Source organism: Corticium candelabrum, chromosome 1 (assembly GCF_963422355.1).
Source record: "Corticium candelabrum chromosome 1, ooCorCand1.1, whole genome shotgun sequence".
Taxonomy (NCBI): Eukaryota; Metazoa; Porifera; class Homoscleromorpha; order Homosclerophorida; family Plakinidae; genus Corticium; species Corticium candelabrum.
The window spans coordinates 6,441,359-6,458,732 of record NC_085085.1 but is presented as its reverse complement, the minus strand read 5'-3'; the positions used below and the strand labels follow the sequence as shown (position 1 = coordinate 6,458,732).

The following is a 17,374-nucleotide window of genomic DNA, read 5'->3' as shown; positions in this document are numbered from 1 at the left end:
CTTTGTAAAGTCATGTCTTCTTTCTAGACAGCCGTGATGGTCTAAGTACTTCTGAAGCAGGGTTTGCTTCCGGTACTTGTAATAGACTTTACAAACCAGAGTGATCTGGTTAAGCACAACATAATAATACTGTGGCTTAGTGGTTAGGGACAATGGCTACCACTCCATGGTTTGGGAGTTTAAACTCCAGTGACAACAGTAAATTGTGAAACTTGTCTGTCTTTCTTTCTCATGTTTCCCTAGCTTTATCCATGAGACTCTGACTCGTTTCAGTTGTTGGGGACTTTCTGTGGTCTGGCAAACAGTCTGTTGACGATGACGTTCAGTGCTTTCTTGGTGGTCATTGATATCCACTAGGCATGCTATATCAAGTTTGCGGTAACCGTAATGCCTGCAATCTATATCGAATTGGCTAGTCATTGATCGTCGTGTGGACTACACAGAAACATGTACCCTGCTGGGCTTACCTGCGAGTTGGTGGGCGCCCAGATGGGGGTAAAGACCCCACTTGCCCATTATGGAGGGACATAACGACACATAATGAGGCATCAGACCAATGGTGAGATGTACTGAACTGGACAGCTGAGCAGCAATGGCCACTAATCTTAGACAATGTAGGTCACGTTATGGCTCAAGAAAATAAGGACCTGGAAGTCTCCTGGACCTGGAAGTCTCCTGGACGAGATCAGGTTTAGGGTTTCTGGGTCAAGTGAATCACGTGTCTTCACAGTGACTTAAGTTGACTGGAAACGACAGCCTTCTGTTTTGGGACCCAGACCCTGTGCCTGACTTGTTATCTCAGGGAACAAATACCCTGATACCTTAGAATGGCAAGATGACCAGACTAAAAACTATTGGCCTGTCATGTGTCTATCTGGCTTTTATAAGACCGTCACCTCAGTTGTCAGACAGAGGATTGCATGGCTTTGGTTTAGGGAAACCTCATGGCACCGCTCCACAAGAGCAGGGTTCATTTGGTGCAATGGATCAGCTGTTGATTAACCAACTGCTTACTGAAGACTAAGACCAGGCACAGGAGCTTGAGCATGGCTTGGGTGGACTACCAGAAAGCCTATGACAGCGTGCCACACAGTTTGTTACTCCAATGTCTTCAGCTGCATAAGATTAGTCCAGTCTTGTGCAGGTTTCTGTCACGTGTGATAAAGAGTTGGAAGACATTGATGGTGCCTTCCTACGGGAACAGTGTACCATTTAGACGAGACTCATGCAGATCAGGAGAGGTATTTTCCAAGGTGATTCACTATCTCCTCTTTTCTTCTGTATGGCTCTTAATTAATCCTCTCAGCTTGGAGTTACGCAGAACTGGTTATGGTATTGGATGAGCACTGGGTGTGGTGAGACTGCCAAATGTTAGCTTGTCAGTCATCTGCTTTACATGGATGATCTGAAGCTGTATGGCAGAAAGAGTTGTTGCACACGGTTTGTATTATTTTGCTGATGACATCCAGATGAAGTTTGGTCTGCACAAGTGTGCTGTTGCACACTTTGTCAACGGCAAGCTCTCTGGACACAATTCTGGGATGACAGTAGAATAAACGGACACCATTAACTGTCTGGAACCGGGTCACGTCTACAAGTATATGGGTGTGGACGAGAGTAATGGTATCCAGCACAGCACTATGCAGGAGATGCTCCATTGTGAGTACATTCCTAGAGTGAAGATAGTTCTCTGGATTGAGTTGTACGGTCGGAACAAGATTCTGGCCATTAACGGGTTTGCAGTATCGGTTCTCACTTACCACTTTTCTTATTCATTGGAGGATCATGGATGTACAGCAACTTGATCGGCAGACCAGTAAACTTCTCTCTATGCACGGTGTCAGTTCCATTTGCCACTTGTACAGTGCAGACCTGGAGACAGTTGATTACATTGTGGGAGGCTGTAGTGCCTTGACACCACATTGATTGACACAATCAGGTAGCCTTTATCATCCACTGGGACATTTGTCGTCAGTTTGGGGTTCCAGCGGTGAGCAGATGGTACCGGCACCATCCTGATACGCTTGTGGAGACGAATGGCATCACTATGATGTGGAATACAGCCATTCCTACTGCTAAGAAGATCGGTGCCAATCATCCTGACATCTGCTTCAGAAATAGAAATACAAACACTTGTCTTCTTATTGATATCAGCCTTCCTGTTGATGACAACATTGCCAGAAAACAAGCTGAGAAGTTGGCGAAGTACAGCAACTTGTGGGTGGAGGTAAAGCCACATGTGACAGTGTCAGACACTGGTTGTTCCAGTGGTGTTGGAAGCGTTTGGGCATGGTGCACGCAGGTATTGCATGGTGGCTGGACATCATTCCAGGTCATCACAACTTGCAGTCCTTGCAGAAAACTATGCTTCTTGGATCCAGTCAGATCAAGTGTAAAGTCAAGTCTTCTGTCTAGATTGCTTCCGACGGCCCGAAAGGAAACTTTGGTGGCTTGAAATGTGATGCGCGTGAGTTTGTTTATTTAATTTACCAAGTATGCAAATGTGGCGTGCACTTGCCTGCTACTGTTTGTACGCCATTCTATTTCCCACGTCTGGTACAGTGTACGATGCACCGGCTCACCAGCCCGCTTGTGCGTGCGTGCATATGTTCGTGTGTGATGTCTGTGTGTAATGGATGGTGTGTCTTTGCGGAAGTGGCATCATTCTCCACAAATAGATCATGACGTTATTATGTGGGAAGAGTAGAAGGTGGGGATGCTAGAGACAGAACTCTGGCTCGGCTGTAACGAAGTGACAACGGGAATGCTGCTACTGTAGGAACAATTTGATCTCATGCAGTGACAGCGAACACGTTATCCAGGATTTTGCATTTTTTCTATGTAAATGTGAAAATTTAATTAACTTAAAGTTAAATTGCTATCGCCCATAGGGCGGGGTCCTGCTAGTTTCACTGTAATCTTGCTAGTCAGTGGCTCACAGTACTGTACAGCAAGGATAGGAAACACAAGTTTACATTACTGTTCGTTGACTTTGACCTTGTACATGTACACAGGAAGTGCTAATTATGGCCTTACCATGTATGCTATTTACTGTGCAGTAAGGTCGTTCTTCTGGTGTTGTGTACTCTAGCAGATCTGTTTACAGAGTTTGACCACCCAACTTTGTTTAATTTAATACCATGTTCACACTAACGACTTCAGAACTTTGACAGGAATAGTAGAATTGATCTAGCTAGAGGGCCAAAATCAGCCTTAGCAAGTATTTTAGTAGAGTATAGTTATGGCAATATTGAAGAAAACTTATCTGGGTCATCTGGGTATAAGGTACATACATATGTCTGTCAAATGGGTAGAGGTTATTATTGTCATAACTAGGTGCAAGGACTCAGTCTTGTGTTTAGGGGACCTCAGTTTGAATTATGGCTATTGTGTGCTTAATGTCTTTTGTTATGCAGTTTTAGATTGCGGTTGTAACATTGCTGGTTCTCAAATATCAGCCAATGGGAGCTGTAATACTACAACAGGACAGTGTTCATGCAAAGAAAATGTTGAAGGAGTAAAGTGTAACACCTGCAAAGCAACATTTTTTAATCTGCAAACAGCCAATCCAGTTGGCTGTGAAGGTAAACAATGAGAGTTGGCTACAATCCCATCTTATGTATTATTTATCTAACGTTTTGTAGCATGTAACTGTAATCTCAATGGATCCACAGCTCTTTCGATCGGAGCATGTGATGTTCATTCTGGTCAGTGTGTTTGCAAAGAAGGTGTGACTGGTGTGAAGTGTTCTGTTTGTGAGGTAAGAAGGGAGTTTTACCCACCTTTGTATTGTATGATTACATATTTTTTATTGTAACTTGAACAGGATGGCTTCTACTTGACATCTCCTGATGATACTAGCAGTTGTCAGTCGTGTAGTTGTTCTCTGTCGTCTTCAGTTTTACTGACATGTGACAAGATTTCAGGCCAATGTATTTGCAAATCTGGTCTGACTGGACGTACTTGCAACATTATCGAAGACTTCCACTGGCTACCATTTGTGGAGGGTCTCATTTATGAAGCAGAATTTGCTAGTCTTAGTGTAAGTTGATTGCACATTGTTAGTTGACTATGAATGATTGTATGGTTGGCGATGTAAATTGCAGAGTGGAGCAGCAGTTGAGAAACGAACTAGTGATCCCGGCAACTTTACTGGAATAGGTGGAGTAAGGTTGAGGAATGGTAGTGAAGTGACATTTAAGGTAGCTGTACCACAGAGAACAATTCGATATGATCTGTTAGTTCGTTATGAGGTGAGTAGTGCGAGAGTTTTTGTGTTGTCACTGTAACAATGGTAGCACGTGTGCAGACTTCGCATGTGTGGAATGATCTAAGGATTTCTGTTGATCGATCTGAGGATGGTCAAAGTGTGGTATCAGAGTATTATAAGTTGGGACCCGAGGATGGTGAAACTGAGGCATCGGGGTATTATACGTTGGAACCCAATCTGTTGGTTATACCATTGGGAATTCGGCTTGCTGGATCTGAGTTACATGTGAACATCGTTGCCAACACTTCCTTACTTGACGGAACAACGTTTATCGACTCGGTTTGTTTGTTTGATGGCAAAGTGTTTAAGTAACTGGAATGTGATGAGGTGGTTGTTGTGTGACTGTAGGTCTTGCTGATGCCAGAAGAAGAGGACCTGCCGGAATTTCAAGCATTGGATGCTCATAACCAGAGTGTGTTTCTTGATACTTGCTACGACGTGAGGAAGAGTGTGTTAACAGCATTTAAGTATACAATCGACGATCAATGCAGAAAGCAGACGACCCTTATCAATGCTGCTCTCTTTAATGGCACACTCGGTAAAGGCATTACTCTACGTATAATTGTAATTGCTGTTGAGCGAAGAGTGTAAATTTTGTGTTGTTTGTTTACCATTGCTGTACTTTGAATCAAATCCCATCAGAAAGTTTTGCGTCTAACAACTTTGTGTGGTTATTAGTTGAATAATTTTGCCCATGCAAGTCTGTTGTAGTATGATCTGTTAATAATCATGACCCTGTTCTGCTGCAATTATAGCAGAACAGTATGGGCATGTCAGAATCTGTTAGAATTTATAGATGCTTTGTAGTTTTTGAGCTTGTATGTGTTATGCTACATACAGTGTAGTTGTCGTATATGTCACTGTATACCGCTCACAGTTTGTAAAACAGTTTGTGTGTTTTATTGTAGATTGTGACTGTAACGTAACAGGAACAGTGAATGATAGCAAAGAATGTTTAACACTTGGTGGACAGTGTTTATGTGCATCTAAAATCATCACTCGAACGTGTTCAGCGTGTGATTACACATATTTTGGATTTGATGGTGATGGTTGCGAAGGTAGGAAGGACTTGCGTTTAAAAAATCAATTCTATTACGTTGTGATGCGGTATTGTGTGTTATCTAACAGCCTTAATTATTTATGATTAGCTTGTGTGTGTGATGTGATTGGATCAAAGTCAGTTCAATGTAATGAGACCGGGTACTGTGACTGCAAGGGCAATGCAGCGGGACAAAGATGTAATGTATGTAAACCATCACATTTCAACTTTAATGTGGAGAACCCTGATGCCTGCCAAGGTAGCTTGGCTTGACTTTAAGATAAACTGTAGTCAGAGATGTTTACGTGCATTGGTCTAGCTTGTTTGTGCAATGAATCCGGCTCTGATCCATCCGCTGGGGAGAGTTGCAATGCTACAACAGGACAGTGCACGTGCAAAGAGAACGTAGAGGGTGTGAAATGTACAAGTTGTAAGACATCGTTTTTCAATCTGCAAGCATCCAATCCTACCGGCTGTGAAGGTGTGTGCGTGTGGATTGAGGGTTATCAGTTGCACGTACGAGTTGTTTCTAACTGGTGTAGCTTGCAATTGCAATTCCGATGGATCCACGGCGTTGTCAAAGGGGGCATGTGATGATACCGGTCAGTGTGTTTGCAAAGAAGGTGTGACTGGTCTGAAGTGTTCTGTTTGTGAGGTAAGAAGTGATGATTAGCTTCTTACATTTAGTATCTTCTGATCAAGACGCGTGTAAATGATAATAGGATGGATTGTATATGACGTCTTCTGATGCTGGCAGTTGTCGTCCATGTGGTTGTTCGCCGTCGTCTTCGGTTTCACTGACGTGTGATAAGTCTTCAGGCCAATGTCATTGTAAATCTGGTCTAACTGGACGTATCTGTGACATCATTGAAGATTTTCACTGGCTACCGTTTTTGGAGGGTCTCATTTATGAAGCAGAATTTGCTAGTCTTGGCGTAAGTTGATTGCACACTGTTAGTTGACTATGAATGATTGTATGGTTGGCGATGTAAATTGCAGAGTGGAGCAGCAGTTGAGAAACGAACTAGTGATCCCGGCAACTTTACTGGAATAGGTGGAGTAAGGTTGATAGATGGTAATCAAGTTACGTTTAATGTAACAGTACCACAGAGAACGATTCAATATGATCTGGTAGTTCGTTATCGGGTGAGCAATGCAAATTAAGGTTAGATTACTGGCTGTAACGATAAGGTATGTTTTCAGTCTTACTTTGATGGTTGGGGTGAAATACAGCTGAATGTGTATCGATCTGAGGATGGTCAACTTGTGATGTCAGATTTCCATTATTTGTCTTCAGAGAACAATCTGTTGGTTGTACCACTGGGAACTCAGCTTGCTGGATCTGATTTGTATGTGAACATTATAGCCTACACGTACTTTTATAGTGAAGCAATCTTTGTGGACTCGGTTTGTTAATTTGCCAGCAAACAGTTTAATTAAGCAAGCAGAATGTGATTATGTGGCTGTTGTGTTGTCACAGATCTTGCTGATGCCAAAAGCACAAGACCTGCCAGAATATCAAGCACTAGATGCTCATAACCAGAGTGTGTTTCTTGATACTTGCTATGATGTTAGAAGAAGTGTGTCAACGGTATTTAGTTATGCAATTGATGAACAATGTAGAAAACAGACAATCCTTATCAATGCTGCTCTCTTTAATGGAACACTTGGTAAGAGGGTTAGCCTACGTCGTACAACTCTTAACTGCATAAAGTTGTGATCAGGTGTAGCATTTTCTGTGTTTGTTTGCATGCCATTGCTCTACTTTTATGAAAAATCCAATCACAGATTTGTGCATCTAGCAACTCTGGAAGGCTGTCAGTATTTTTGTGATTTTATTTTAATGTCAGGTCTGTTGCGCTATCATTTGTTTCCTAATGTAATTATTAGAGTGTAGGTATGTCAGGATTGACTTAATTAATTTTTAGTTGCCTTTAGTATTTGATTTGTACATGTGTGGTTACTTATGGTACTTGGTTTTGTATCACTATATAGCTTGCTGGTAGTAAAACAGTTTGTGTGTTTCTTTATTGTAGATTGTGACTGTAACGTAACAGGAACAGTGAATGATAGCAAAGAATGTTTAACACTTGGTGGACAGTGTTTATGTGCATCTAATGTCATCACTCGAACATGTTCAGCGTGTGATTACACATATTTTGGTTTTGATGGTGATGGTTGCGAAGGTAGGAAGGACTTGCGTTTAAAAAATCAATTCTATTACGTTGTGATGCAGTATTGTGTGTTATGTAACAGCCTTAATTATTTATGACTAGCTTGTGTGTGTGATGTGATTGGATCAAAGTCAGTTCAATGTAATGAGACCGGGTACTGTGACTGCAAGGGCAATGCAGCGGGACAAAGATGTGATGTATGTAAACCATCACATTTTAACTTTAATGTGGAGAACCCTGATGTCTGTCAAGGTAGCTTGGCTTGACTTTATGATAAACTGAAGTCAGAGATGTTTACGTACATGGTTTAGCTTGTTTGTGCAATGAATCTGGATCTGCTTCATCAGCTGGGGGGAGTTGCAATGCTACAACAGGACAGTGCATTTGTAAAGAGAACGTAGAGGGTGTGAATTGTACAAGTTGTAAGACATCGTTTTTCAATCTGCAATTATCCAATCCTACCGGCTGTGAAGGTGTGTACGTGTGGAATGAAAGATGTTTGGACGATTGTTGGGTTTGCAAGTTTTGCTCTAAATCTTGTAGCTTGCAATTGCAATTCCAATGGATCCACGGCGTTGTCAAAGGGGGCATGTGATGCTACTGGTCAGTGTGTTTGCAAAGAAGGTGTGACTGGTCTGAAGTGTTCTGTTTGTGAGGTAAGAAGAGACGATTAGCTTCTTGCATTTAGTATGTTATGATCAATCTTACGATCAAGACACGTGTATATTAAAATAGGATGGCTCTTATCTGATGTCTTCTAATGATGCTGGCAGTTGTCATTCATGTGGATGTGCACTGTCATCTTCAGTTTCACTGACATGTGATAAGTCTTCAGGCCAGTGTGTTTGTAAATCTGGTCTGACTGGACGTACTTGTGACATCATTGAAGATTTTCACTGGCTGCCGTTCTTGGAGGGTGTCATTTATGAAGCAGAATTTGCTAGTCTTAGCGTAAGTTGATTGCACATTGTTAGTTGACTATGAATGATTATATTGTTGGTTGTGCAAATTGTAGAGTGGAGCAGCAGTTGAGAAACGAACCAGTGATCCTAGCAACTTTACTGGAATAGGTGGAGTAAGGTTGATGAATGGTAGTGAAGTGACATTTAAGGTAGCTGTACCACAGAGAACTATTCGATATGATCTGTTAGTTCGTTATGAGGTGAGTAGTGCAAGAGTTTTTGTGTTGTCACTGTGATAATCGTAGCACGTCTCCAGACATCCCATTTGTGGAATGACGTAAAGATTTCTGTTCATCGATCTGAGGATGGTCAAAGTGTGGTATCAAAGTATTATAAGTTGGGACCCGAGGATGGTGAAACTGAGGCATCGGGATATTATACGTTGGAACTCAATCTGTTGGTTGTACCATTGGGATCTCAGCTTGCTGAATCTGAGTTACATGTCAACATCATTGCCAACACTTACTTACTAGACGGGACAACATTTATTGACTCGGTTTGTTTGTTTGACAGCAAACTGTTTAAGTAGCGGCAGTGTGATGATGTGGTTGTTGTGTCATTGTAGGTCTTGCTGATGCCGGAAGAAGAGGACCTGCCTGAATTTCAAGCATTAAGTGCTCATAACCAGAGTGTGTTTCTTGGTACTTGCTATGACATGAGGAAAAGTTTGTCAACAGCATTTAATTATGCAATTGACGAACAATGTAGAAAGCAGACAATTCTCATCAATGCTGCTCTCTTTAATGGAACGCTTGGTAAGGGCATTATTCTTCGTGTAACTGTAATTGTGTAAGTTAGTTGAGTGGAAATTTAATGTTTATGTACTATTTGTTTGCCATACTGTACTTTGAATAAGGTCTCACCAAAAATTTGCATCTAACAACTTGTGTAGTTAGTCTAGCAACTTGTGTAGTTAGTAGTTGAATAATTCTTTCTTGAAATGTCCAAGTCCATGCAGGTCTGTTTTAGTATGTTTCTTAATAACCATAACACTGTTTTCGATTGCAGTCATTAACTAATTTCATTACAAGTATTGTATGTGCATTTTAGAATCTCCGAATTGGCAGATGTTTTGTCACCAATGCGGTAGCGTTGGTATGTAGGGTTGAGTTTGTGTTTAGTTCTTCTGTAAGAGCAGGTATCGGTATCAACCGTTTATGGTATTTAAGCTTGTATGTGTGATGCAGGGTTGCCGCACCCACAATAGCCTATGAATGTTGAGGGAAAACTGGCTGTGAAATTTTCGCATGACCTGTGAATAGGTATATTCTTGAACAAGTGCCAGCTGGCTCACGAACATTACAGTGACTGGTTTTGGTATTCATTGCATGTTTTGCATTGCATTTATTTTGCATTTGTGTCGTTTCGTGTTATAGTCAGACCTCGTTATTTTGACCACGTTTGTCTCGTTGATTTCTGTCGGACTAACGCTACTGTTGAATTATCGGTAACAAATACACAGTGACCTATGTAAATTGGTTTCACCTGTACCTTCGTCAGACAGTGTGGGTGTCAGATTATCATTGTTGGAGTAACAAGGACTGGCTGTACAGTCATTTCGCATTAGGTCCAATTTGCATACGGTCATTTCGTATTTCGGTCATTTCCTGGTGCAGCTTGCAGAGCTTCCTGGTTACGGTGCTTGTATACTTATAGCAAAACCTTATAGCTACATATTCTCTGTCTCTTTTGACAAAATCATTCTTGTTTTATTTGACGGCTATTCACACTGATGAAACGGTTCTTTTGCTGCCTTTGTTGAGCAGTATTTTATGAGCTAGTGCCTACATGCAATGCTTTTTTGATCGCTGGTACCGAAGCATACCATTTGTTCAAGGTCTGCAAAGAATTGCACAGCTTACGATTGTTAGTTCAAATAATTAAATGACATTGCATATATATACGAGCAATTGCACATGCTTTTGAGACTGTTTTGAAGACTGTTTTGAGAAGAACACTAGGTGAGGTACATCGTAGGATTTCGGTCACCAAAATAGAAACACAAGGGCGTGACCCCAACAACACTGGAAAATGGGTGTGTCACTGTTACTTGTATTTGCCTACAAATAGTTGGTGAAAATGTGTGGCGACCCTGGTGATGTTACATACAGTAGTTGTCTTATATGTCACTGTATACCGCTCACAGTTTGTAAAACAGTGTGTGTTTTATTGTAGATTGTGGCTGTACTGTAACAGGAACAGTGAATGATAGCAAAGAATGTTTAACGCTTGGTGGACAGTGTTTATGTGCATCTAATGTCATCACTCGAACATGTTCAGTGTGTGATTACACATATTTTGGATTTGATGGCGATGGTTGTGAAGGTAGAAAGGACTTATGATTTGAATCAATTCTTTTACGTTGTGATGCGGTATTGTGTGTTATGTAACAGCCTTAATTATTTATGATTAGCTTGTGTGTGTGATGTGATTGGATCAAAGTCAGTTCAATGCAATGAGACCGGGTACTGTGACTGCAAGGGCAATGCAGCGGGACAAAGATGTGATGTATGTAAACCATCACATTTTAACTTCAATGTGGAGAACCCTGATGTCTGTCAAGGTAGCTTGGCTTGACTTTAAGATGAACTATAGTCAGAGATGTTTACGTGCATTGGTCTAGCTTGTTTGTGCAATGAATCTGGCTCTGATCCATCCGCTGGGGAGAGTTGCAATGCTACAACAGGACAGTGCACGTGTAAAGAGAACGTAGAGGGTGTGAAATGTGCAAGTTGTAAGACATCATTTTTCAATCTGCAATCATCCAATCCTACCGGCTGTGAAGGTTTGTGTGCATGTGGATTGAGGGTTATGAGTTGCGTGTGTACAAGGTTTTTTTCTAACTGGTGTAGCTTGCAATTGCAATTCCAATGGATCCACGGCATTGTCAAAGGGGGCATGTGATGCTACCGGTCAGTGTGTTTGCAAAGAAGGTGTGACGGGTGTGAAGTGTTCTGTTTGTGAGGTAATAAGGGAGCTGTTTCTACCCACCTTATTAGTATATGATTACATGTTATTGTTGCTTGAAAAGGATGGCTTCTACATTTTGTTTCCTGATGATGCTAGCAGTTGTCAGTCGTGTGGTTGTTCTCTGTCATCTTCAGTTTCATGGACGTGTGATAAGATCTCAGGACAATGTACTTGTAAATCTGGTCTGACTGGACGAACTTGTGACATCATTGAAGACTTTCACTGGCTCCCCTTTTTGGAGGGTCTCATTTACGAAGCAGAATTTGCTGTTCTTAGTGTAAATTGACTATCAATTGTTTTGTCGACTGTAAATAATTTGGAGTTGTAAATTACAGGCTGGAGCAACAGTTGAGAAACAAATTGGGGATTCTCGCAACTTCACCGGAATAGGTGGAGTAAGATTGATGGATGGTCATCAAGTTACATTTAATGTAACTGTACCACAGAGAACGATTCAGTATGATCTGGTAGTTCGTTATCGGGTGAGCAATGCAAATTGAGGTTAAATTACTAGTTGTAATGATATGATATATTTCAGTCTGATGTTTGGGGTGAAATACTGCTGAATGTGTATCGATCTGAGGATGGTCAACTTGTGATATCAAATTTCTATTACGTGTATTCAGAGAACGATCTGTTGGTTGTATCACTGGGAACTCGGCTTGCTGGATCTGAGTTATATGTGAACATTATGGCCTCCATGTACTTTTATTATGGTGATGCAATCTTTGTGGACTCGGTTTGTTAATTTGTCAGCATACAGTTTAATTAAGCTAGCAGAATGTGATTGTATGGCTGTTGTGTTGTCATAGGTCTTGCTGATGCCGAAAGCACAGGACCTGCCAGAATATCGAGCACTAGATGCTCATAACCAGAGTGTGTTTCTTGATACTTGCTACGATGTTAGAAAAAGTGTGTCAACGGCATTTGGGTATGCAATTGATGAACAATGTAGAAAACAGACAATCCTTATCAATGCTGCTCTCTTTAATGGAACACTTGGTAAGGGGATTTGTACGTATTATGTATAACTGTAGTTACATAGATTTTTTTGAGTGGAGGATGTAATCTTTTTGTGTTTGTTTACCATGACTGTACTTTGATTAAAAATACTACCAGAAAATTTTGCATCTAACAACTTTGTGTGGTTAGTAGTTGAGTAATTTCTTTCTCAAAATGTCCAAGCCTATGCCTGTCTGTTATAGTATGTTTTGTTTAATACTCATAACACTGTTTCTTATTACAGAATAGGCATGTCAGAATCTGTCAGAATTTATAGATGCTCTGTAGTATTTGAGTTTGTATGTTTTATGCTACAAACAGTAGTTGGTCTTATGTCAGTGTATACCGCTCACAGATTGTAAACAGTTGTTTGTTTTATTGTAGATTGTGACTGTAACGTAACAGGAACAGTGAATGATAGCAAAGAATGTTTAACACTTGGTGGACAGTGTTTATGTGCATCTAATATCATCACTCGAACATGTTCAGCGTGTGATTACACATATTTTGGATTTGATGGTGATGGTTGTGAAGGTACAAAGGGCTTATGTTTTATATCAATTCTATTACGTCGTGATGTGGTATTGTGTGTTATCTAACAGCCTTAATTATTTATGATTAGCTTGTGTGTGTGATGTGGTCGGATCAAAGTCAGTCCAATGCAATGAGACCGGGTACTGTGACTGCAAGGGCAATGCAGTGGGCCAAAGTTGTGATGTATGTAAACCATCATATTTTAACTTTAGTGTGGAGAATCCTGATGTCTGTCAAGGTATCTTGGCTTGACATATGATAAAGTAATGTCAGAGATGTTTACATACATTGTTTAGCTTGTTTGTGCAATGAATCTGGATCTGATGTATCAGCTCGGGGGAGTTGCAATGCTACAGCAGGACAGTGCATGTGTAAAGAGAACGTAGAGGGTGTAAAATGTACGAGTTGTAAGACATCGTTTTTCAATCTACAATTATCCAATCCTACTGGCTGTGAAGGTGTGTACGTGTGGAATGAGAGTTATTTGGGCATTTGTTGGGTGTACAAGTCTTGTTCTAATCTTGTAGCTTGCAATTGCAGTTCCAATGGATCCACAGCGTTGTCAATGGGGGCATGTGATGCTACTGGTCAGTGTGTTTGCAAAGAAGGTGTGACTGGTCTGAAGTGTTCTGTTTGTGAGGTAAGAAGATGATTAGCTTGTTGCATTTAGTATCTTACGATCAATCTTAAGATCAAGACACGTGTATATTACAATAGGATGGATTGTATATGATGCCTTCTGATGATGCTGGCAGTTGTCATCCATGTGGTTGTTCACTGTCATCGTCGGTTTCACTGACATGTGATAAGTCTTCAGGCCAATGTCATTGTAAATCTGGTCTAACTGGACGTACTTGTGACATCATTGAAGATTTTCACTGGCTACCGTTTTTGGAGGGTCTCATTTATGAAGCAGAATTTGCTAGTCTTAGCGTAAGTTGATTGCACATTGTTAGTTGACTATGAATGATTGTATGGTTGTTGATGTAAATTGCAGAGTGGAGCAACAGTCAAGAAACGCACTAGTGATCCTGGCAACTTTACTGGAATAGGTGGAGTAAGGTTGATGAATGGTAGTGAAGTGACATTTAAGGTAGCTGTACCACAGAGAACAATTCGATATGATCTGTTAGTTCGTTATGAGGTGAGTAGTGCAAGAGTTTTGTGTTGTCACTATAACAATCGTAGCACGTGTCCAGACTTCGCATGTGTGGAATGATCTAAGGATTTCTGTTCATCGATCTGAGGATGGTCAAAGTGTGGTATCAAAGTATTATAAGTTGGGACCGGAGGACGGTGAAACTGAGGCATCGGGGTATTATACGTTGGAACCCAATCTGTTGGTTGTACCATTGGGATCTCAGCTTGCTGAATCTGAGTTACATGTCAACATCATTGCCAACACTTACTTACTTGACGGAACAACGTTTATTGACTCGGTTTGTTTGTTTGACAGCAAACTGTTTAAGGTAGCGGCTGGAATGCGATGATGTGGTTGTTGTGTGACTGTAGGTCTTGCTGATGCCAGAAGAAGAGGACCTGCCTGAATTTCAAGCATTAAGTGCTCATAACCAGAGTGTGTTTCTTAGTAATTGCTATGACGTGAGGAAGAGTGTGTCAACAGCATTTAATTATGCAATTGACGAACAATGTAGAAAGCAGACAATTCTTATCAATGCTGCTCTCTTTAATGGAACAGTTGGTAAGGGCATTATTCTTCGTGTAACTGTAATTGTGTAAGTTAGTTGAATGGAAATCTAATGTTTATGTACTATTTGTTTGCCATACTGTACTTGGAATAAAGGTCTCACCAATAATTTGCATCTAACAACTTGTGTAGTTAGCAGTTGAATAATTTCTTTCTCGAAATGTCCAAGCCCATGCAGGTCTGTTTTAGTATGTTTTTTAATAGCCATAACACTGTTTTCAATTGCAGTCAGTAACTAAAGTCATTAAAAGTATTGTATGTTCATTTTAGAATCTCCGAACTTACAGATGTTTTGTCACCAGTGCGGTAGCGTTAGTATGTAAGGTAGAGTTTGTGTTCAGTTTTTCTGTGAGAGCGGATATCGATATCAACCGTTTATAGTATTTAAGCTTGTAGGTGTGATGCAGGATTGCCACACCTATGAATAGATTTGTAGCCTACAAATTTTTTTGGGGAAACTGGCGATGAAATTTTGTTGTGACCTATGAATAGGTATTCTTGAACAAGTGCCAGGTAGCTCACGAGCATTACAGTGACTGGTTTCGGTATGCATTTCACGTTTTGCATTACATTTATTTTGCATTTGTGTCATTTTGTATCACAGTCAGACCTCGTTATTTTGACCATGTTTGTCTCGCTGATTACTGTCGGGCTTACGCAACTGTTGTATTATCGGTAACAAATACACAGTGACGTATGTAAATTGGTTTCACATATACTTTCGTGAGACAGTGTAGGTGTCAGATTATCAGTGTTGGAGTAACGAGGTCTGGCTGTACAGTCATTTCGCATTAGGTCCAATTTGCATGCGGTTATTTCATATTTCGGTCATTTGCTGGTGCAGCTTGCAGAGCTTCTTGGTTACGGTGCTTGTATACTTATAGCGAAACCTTATAGCTACATATTCTCTGTCTCTTTTGACAAAATCATTCTTGTTTTATTTGACAGCTATTCACACTGATGAAACGGTTCTTTTGCTGTCTTTGTTGAGCAGTATTTTATGAGCTAGTGCCTACATGCAATGCTTTTTTGATCGCTGGTACCAAAGCATACCGTTAGTTTAAGGTCTGCAAAGAATTGCACAGCTTACGATTGTTAGTTCAAATAATTAAATGACATCTGAATATTGCATATACGAGCAATCGCACATGCTTTTAAGACTGTTTTGAAGGCTGTTTTGAGAAGAACAGTAAGTGATGTACATTGTAGGATTTCAGTCACCAAGTAGAAACACAAGGACTTGGTCCCAACGACACTGGAAAATGGGTGTGACATTTTTACTTGTATTTTCCTACGAATTGTTGGTGAAAATGTGTGGCAACTCTTGTGAGGCTACATACAGTAGTTGTCTTATATGTCACTGTATACCGCTCACAGTTTGTAAAACAGTTTGTGTGTTTTATTGTAGATTGTGACTGTACAGTAACAGGAACAGTGAATAATAGCAGAGAATGTTTAACACTTGGTGGACAGTGTTTATGTGCATCTAATATCATCACTCGAACATGTTCAGCGTGTGATTACACATATTTTGGATTTGATGGTGATGGATGTGAAGGTACAAAGAACTTATGTTTTAAATCAATTCTATTACCTCTTGATGCGGTATTGTGTGTTATCTAACAGCCTTAATTATTTATGATTAGCTTGTGTGTGTGATGTGATTGGATCAATGTCAGTTCAATGCAATGAGAGTGGGTACTGTGACTGCAAGGGCAATGCAGTGGGACAAAGATGTGATGTATGTAAACCATCACATTTTAACTTTAACTTGGAGAATCCTGATGTCTGTCAAGGTAGCTTGGCTTGACTTTAAGATAAACTGTAGTCAGAGATGTTTACGTGCATTGGTCTAGCTTGTTTGTGCAATGAATCTGGCTCTGATCCATCCGCTGGGGAGAGTTGCAATGCTACAACAGGACAGTGCACGTGCAAAGAGAACGTAGAGGGTGTGAAATGTACAAGTTGTAAGACATCGTTTTTCAATCTGCAAGCATCCAATCCTACCGGCTGTGAAGGTGTGTGCGTGTGGATTGAGGGTTATCAGTTGCACGTACGAGTTGTTTCTAACTGGTGTAGCTTGCAATTGCAATTCCGATGGATCCACGGCGTTGTCAAAGGGGGCATGTGATGATACCGGTCAGTGTGTTTGCAAAGAGGGTGTGACTGGTCTGAAGTGTTCTGTTTGTGAGGTAAGAAGTGATGATTAGCTTCTTACATTTAGTATCTTCTGATCAAGACGCGTGTAAATGATAATAGGATGGATTGTATATGACGTCTTCTGATGCTGGCAGTTGTCGTCCATGTGGTTGTTCGCCGTCGTCTTCGGTTTCACTGACGTGTGATAAGTCTTCAGGCCAATGTCATTGTAAATCTGGTCTAACTGGACGTATCTGTGACATCATTGAAGATTTTCACTGGCTACCGTTTTTGGAGGGTCTCATTTATGAAGCAGAATTTGCTAGTCTTAGCGTAAGTTGATTGCACACTGTTAGTTGACTATGAATGATTGTATGGTTGGCGATGTAAATTGCAGAGTGGAGCAGCAGTTGAGAAACGAACTAGTGATCCCGGCAACTTTACTGGAATAGGTGGAGTAAGGTTGAGGAATGGTAGTGAAGTGACATTTAAGGTAGCTGTACCACAGAGAACAATTCGATATGATCTGTTAGTTCGTTATGAGGTGAGTAGTGCGAGAGTTTTTGTGTTGTCACT

The 17,374-nt window shown here is 40.7% G+C and overlaps 1 protein-coding gene and 1 long non-coding RNA gene across 2 annotated transcripts in view; both read left to right on the top strand.

Moving 5' to 3' along the window:
• LOC134177066 (uncharacterized) overlaps positions 1-3,982 on the top strand; it is a 5,758-nt gene extending 1,776 nt beyond the window's left edge. Inside the window, exons 2-4 of the long non-coding RNA XR_009969430.1 lie at positions 3,417-3,584; positions 3,645-3,760; positions 3,827-3,982. This is a non-coding gene — a long non-coding RNA (uncharacterized LOC134177066). The remainder of the gene's footprint in view (positions 1-3,416; positions 3,585-3,644; positions 3,761-3,826) is intronic.
• Positions 3,983-4,016: 34 nt separating this feature from the next.
• Positions 4,017-17,374, top strand: part of LOC134187365 (uncharacterized) — a 41,289-nt gene continuing 27,931 nt past the window's right edge. The window contains exons 1-41 of the mRNA XM_062655517.1: positions 4,017-4,034; positions 4,107-4,253; positions 4,310-4,549; positions 4,619-4,808; positions 5,179-5,328; positions 5,629-5,790; positions 5,852-5,964; positions 6,032-6,244; positions 6,309-6,455; positions 6,513-6,716; positions 6,790-6,979; positions 7,346-7,495; positions 7,586-7,735; positions 7,795-7,980; positions 8,027-8,139; positions 8,219-8,434; positions 8,499-8,645; positions 8,702-8,941; positions 9,011-9,200; positions 10,621-10,770; positions 10,859-11,008; positions 11,069-11,230; positions 11,298-11,410; positions 11,477-11,692; positions 11,751-11,897; positions 11,954-12,154; positions 12,228-12,417; positions 12,802-12,951; positions 13,040-13,189; positions 13,248-13,409; positions 13,479-13,591; positions 13,669-13,884; positions 13,949-14,095; positions 14,151-14,390; positions 14,464-14,653; positions 16,068-16,217; positions 16,306-16,455; positions 16,516-16,677; positions 16,739-16,851; positions 16,919-17,131; positions 17,196-17,342. Of these exons, the coding sequence (XP_062511501.1) occupies positions 4,017-4,034; positions 4,107-4,253; positions 4,310-4,549; positions 4,619-4,808; positions 5,179-5,328; positions 5,629-5,790; positions 5,852-5,964; positions 6,032-6,244; positions 6,309-6,455; positions 6,513-6,716; positions 6,790-6,979; positions 7,346-7,495; positions 7,586-7,735; positions 7,795-7,980; positions 8,027-8,139; positions 8,219-8,434; positions 8,499-8,645; positions 8,702-8,941; positions 9,011-9,200; positions 10,621-10,770; positions 10,859-11,008; positions 11,069-11,230; positions 11,298-11,410; positions 11,477-11,692; positions 11,751-11,897; positions 11,954-12,154; positions 12,228-12,417; positions 12,802-12,951; positions 13,040-13,189; positions 13,248-13,409; positions 13,479-13,591; positions 13,669-13,884; positions 13,949-14,095; positions 14,151-14,390; positions 14,464-14,653; positions 16,068-16,217; positions 16,306-16,455; positions 16,516-16,677; positions 16,739-16,851; positions 16,919-17,131; positions 17,196-17,342 (6,798 nt within the window). The remainder of the gene's footprint in view (positions 4,035-4,106; positions 4,254-4,309; positions 4,550-4,618; positions 4,809-5,178; positions 5,329-5,628; positions 5,791-5,851; positions 5,965-6,031; positions 6,245-6,308; positions 6,456-6,512; positions 6,717-6,789; positions 6,980-7,345; positions 7,496-7,585; positions 7,736-7,794; positions 7,981-8,026; positions 8,140-8,218; positions 8,435-8,498; positions 8,646-8,701; positions 8,942-9,010; positions 9,201-10,620; positions 10,771-10,858; positions 11,009-11,068; positions 11,231-11,297; positions 11,411-11,476; positions 11,693-11,750; positions 11,898-11,953; positions 12,155-12,227; positions 12,418-12,801; positions 12,952-13,039; positions 13,190-13,247; positions 13,410-13,478; positions 13,592-13,668; positions 13,885-13,948; positions 14,096-14,150; positions 14,391-14,463; positions 14,654-16,067; positions 16,218-16,305; positions 16,456-16,515; positions 16,678-16,738; positions 16,852-16,918; positions 17,132-17,195; positions 17,343-17,374) is intronic.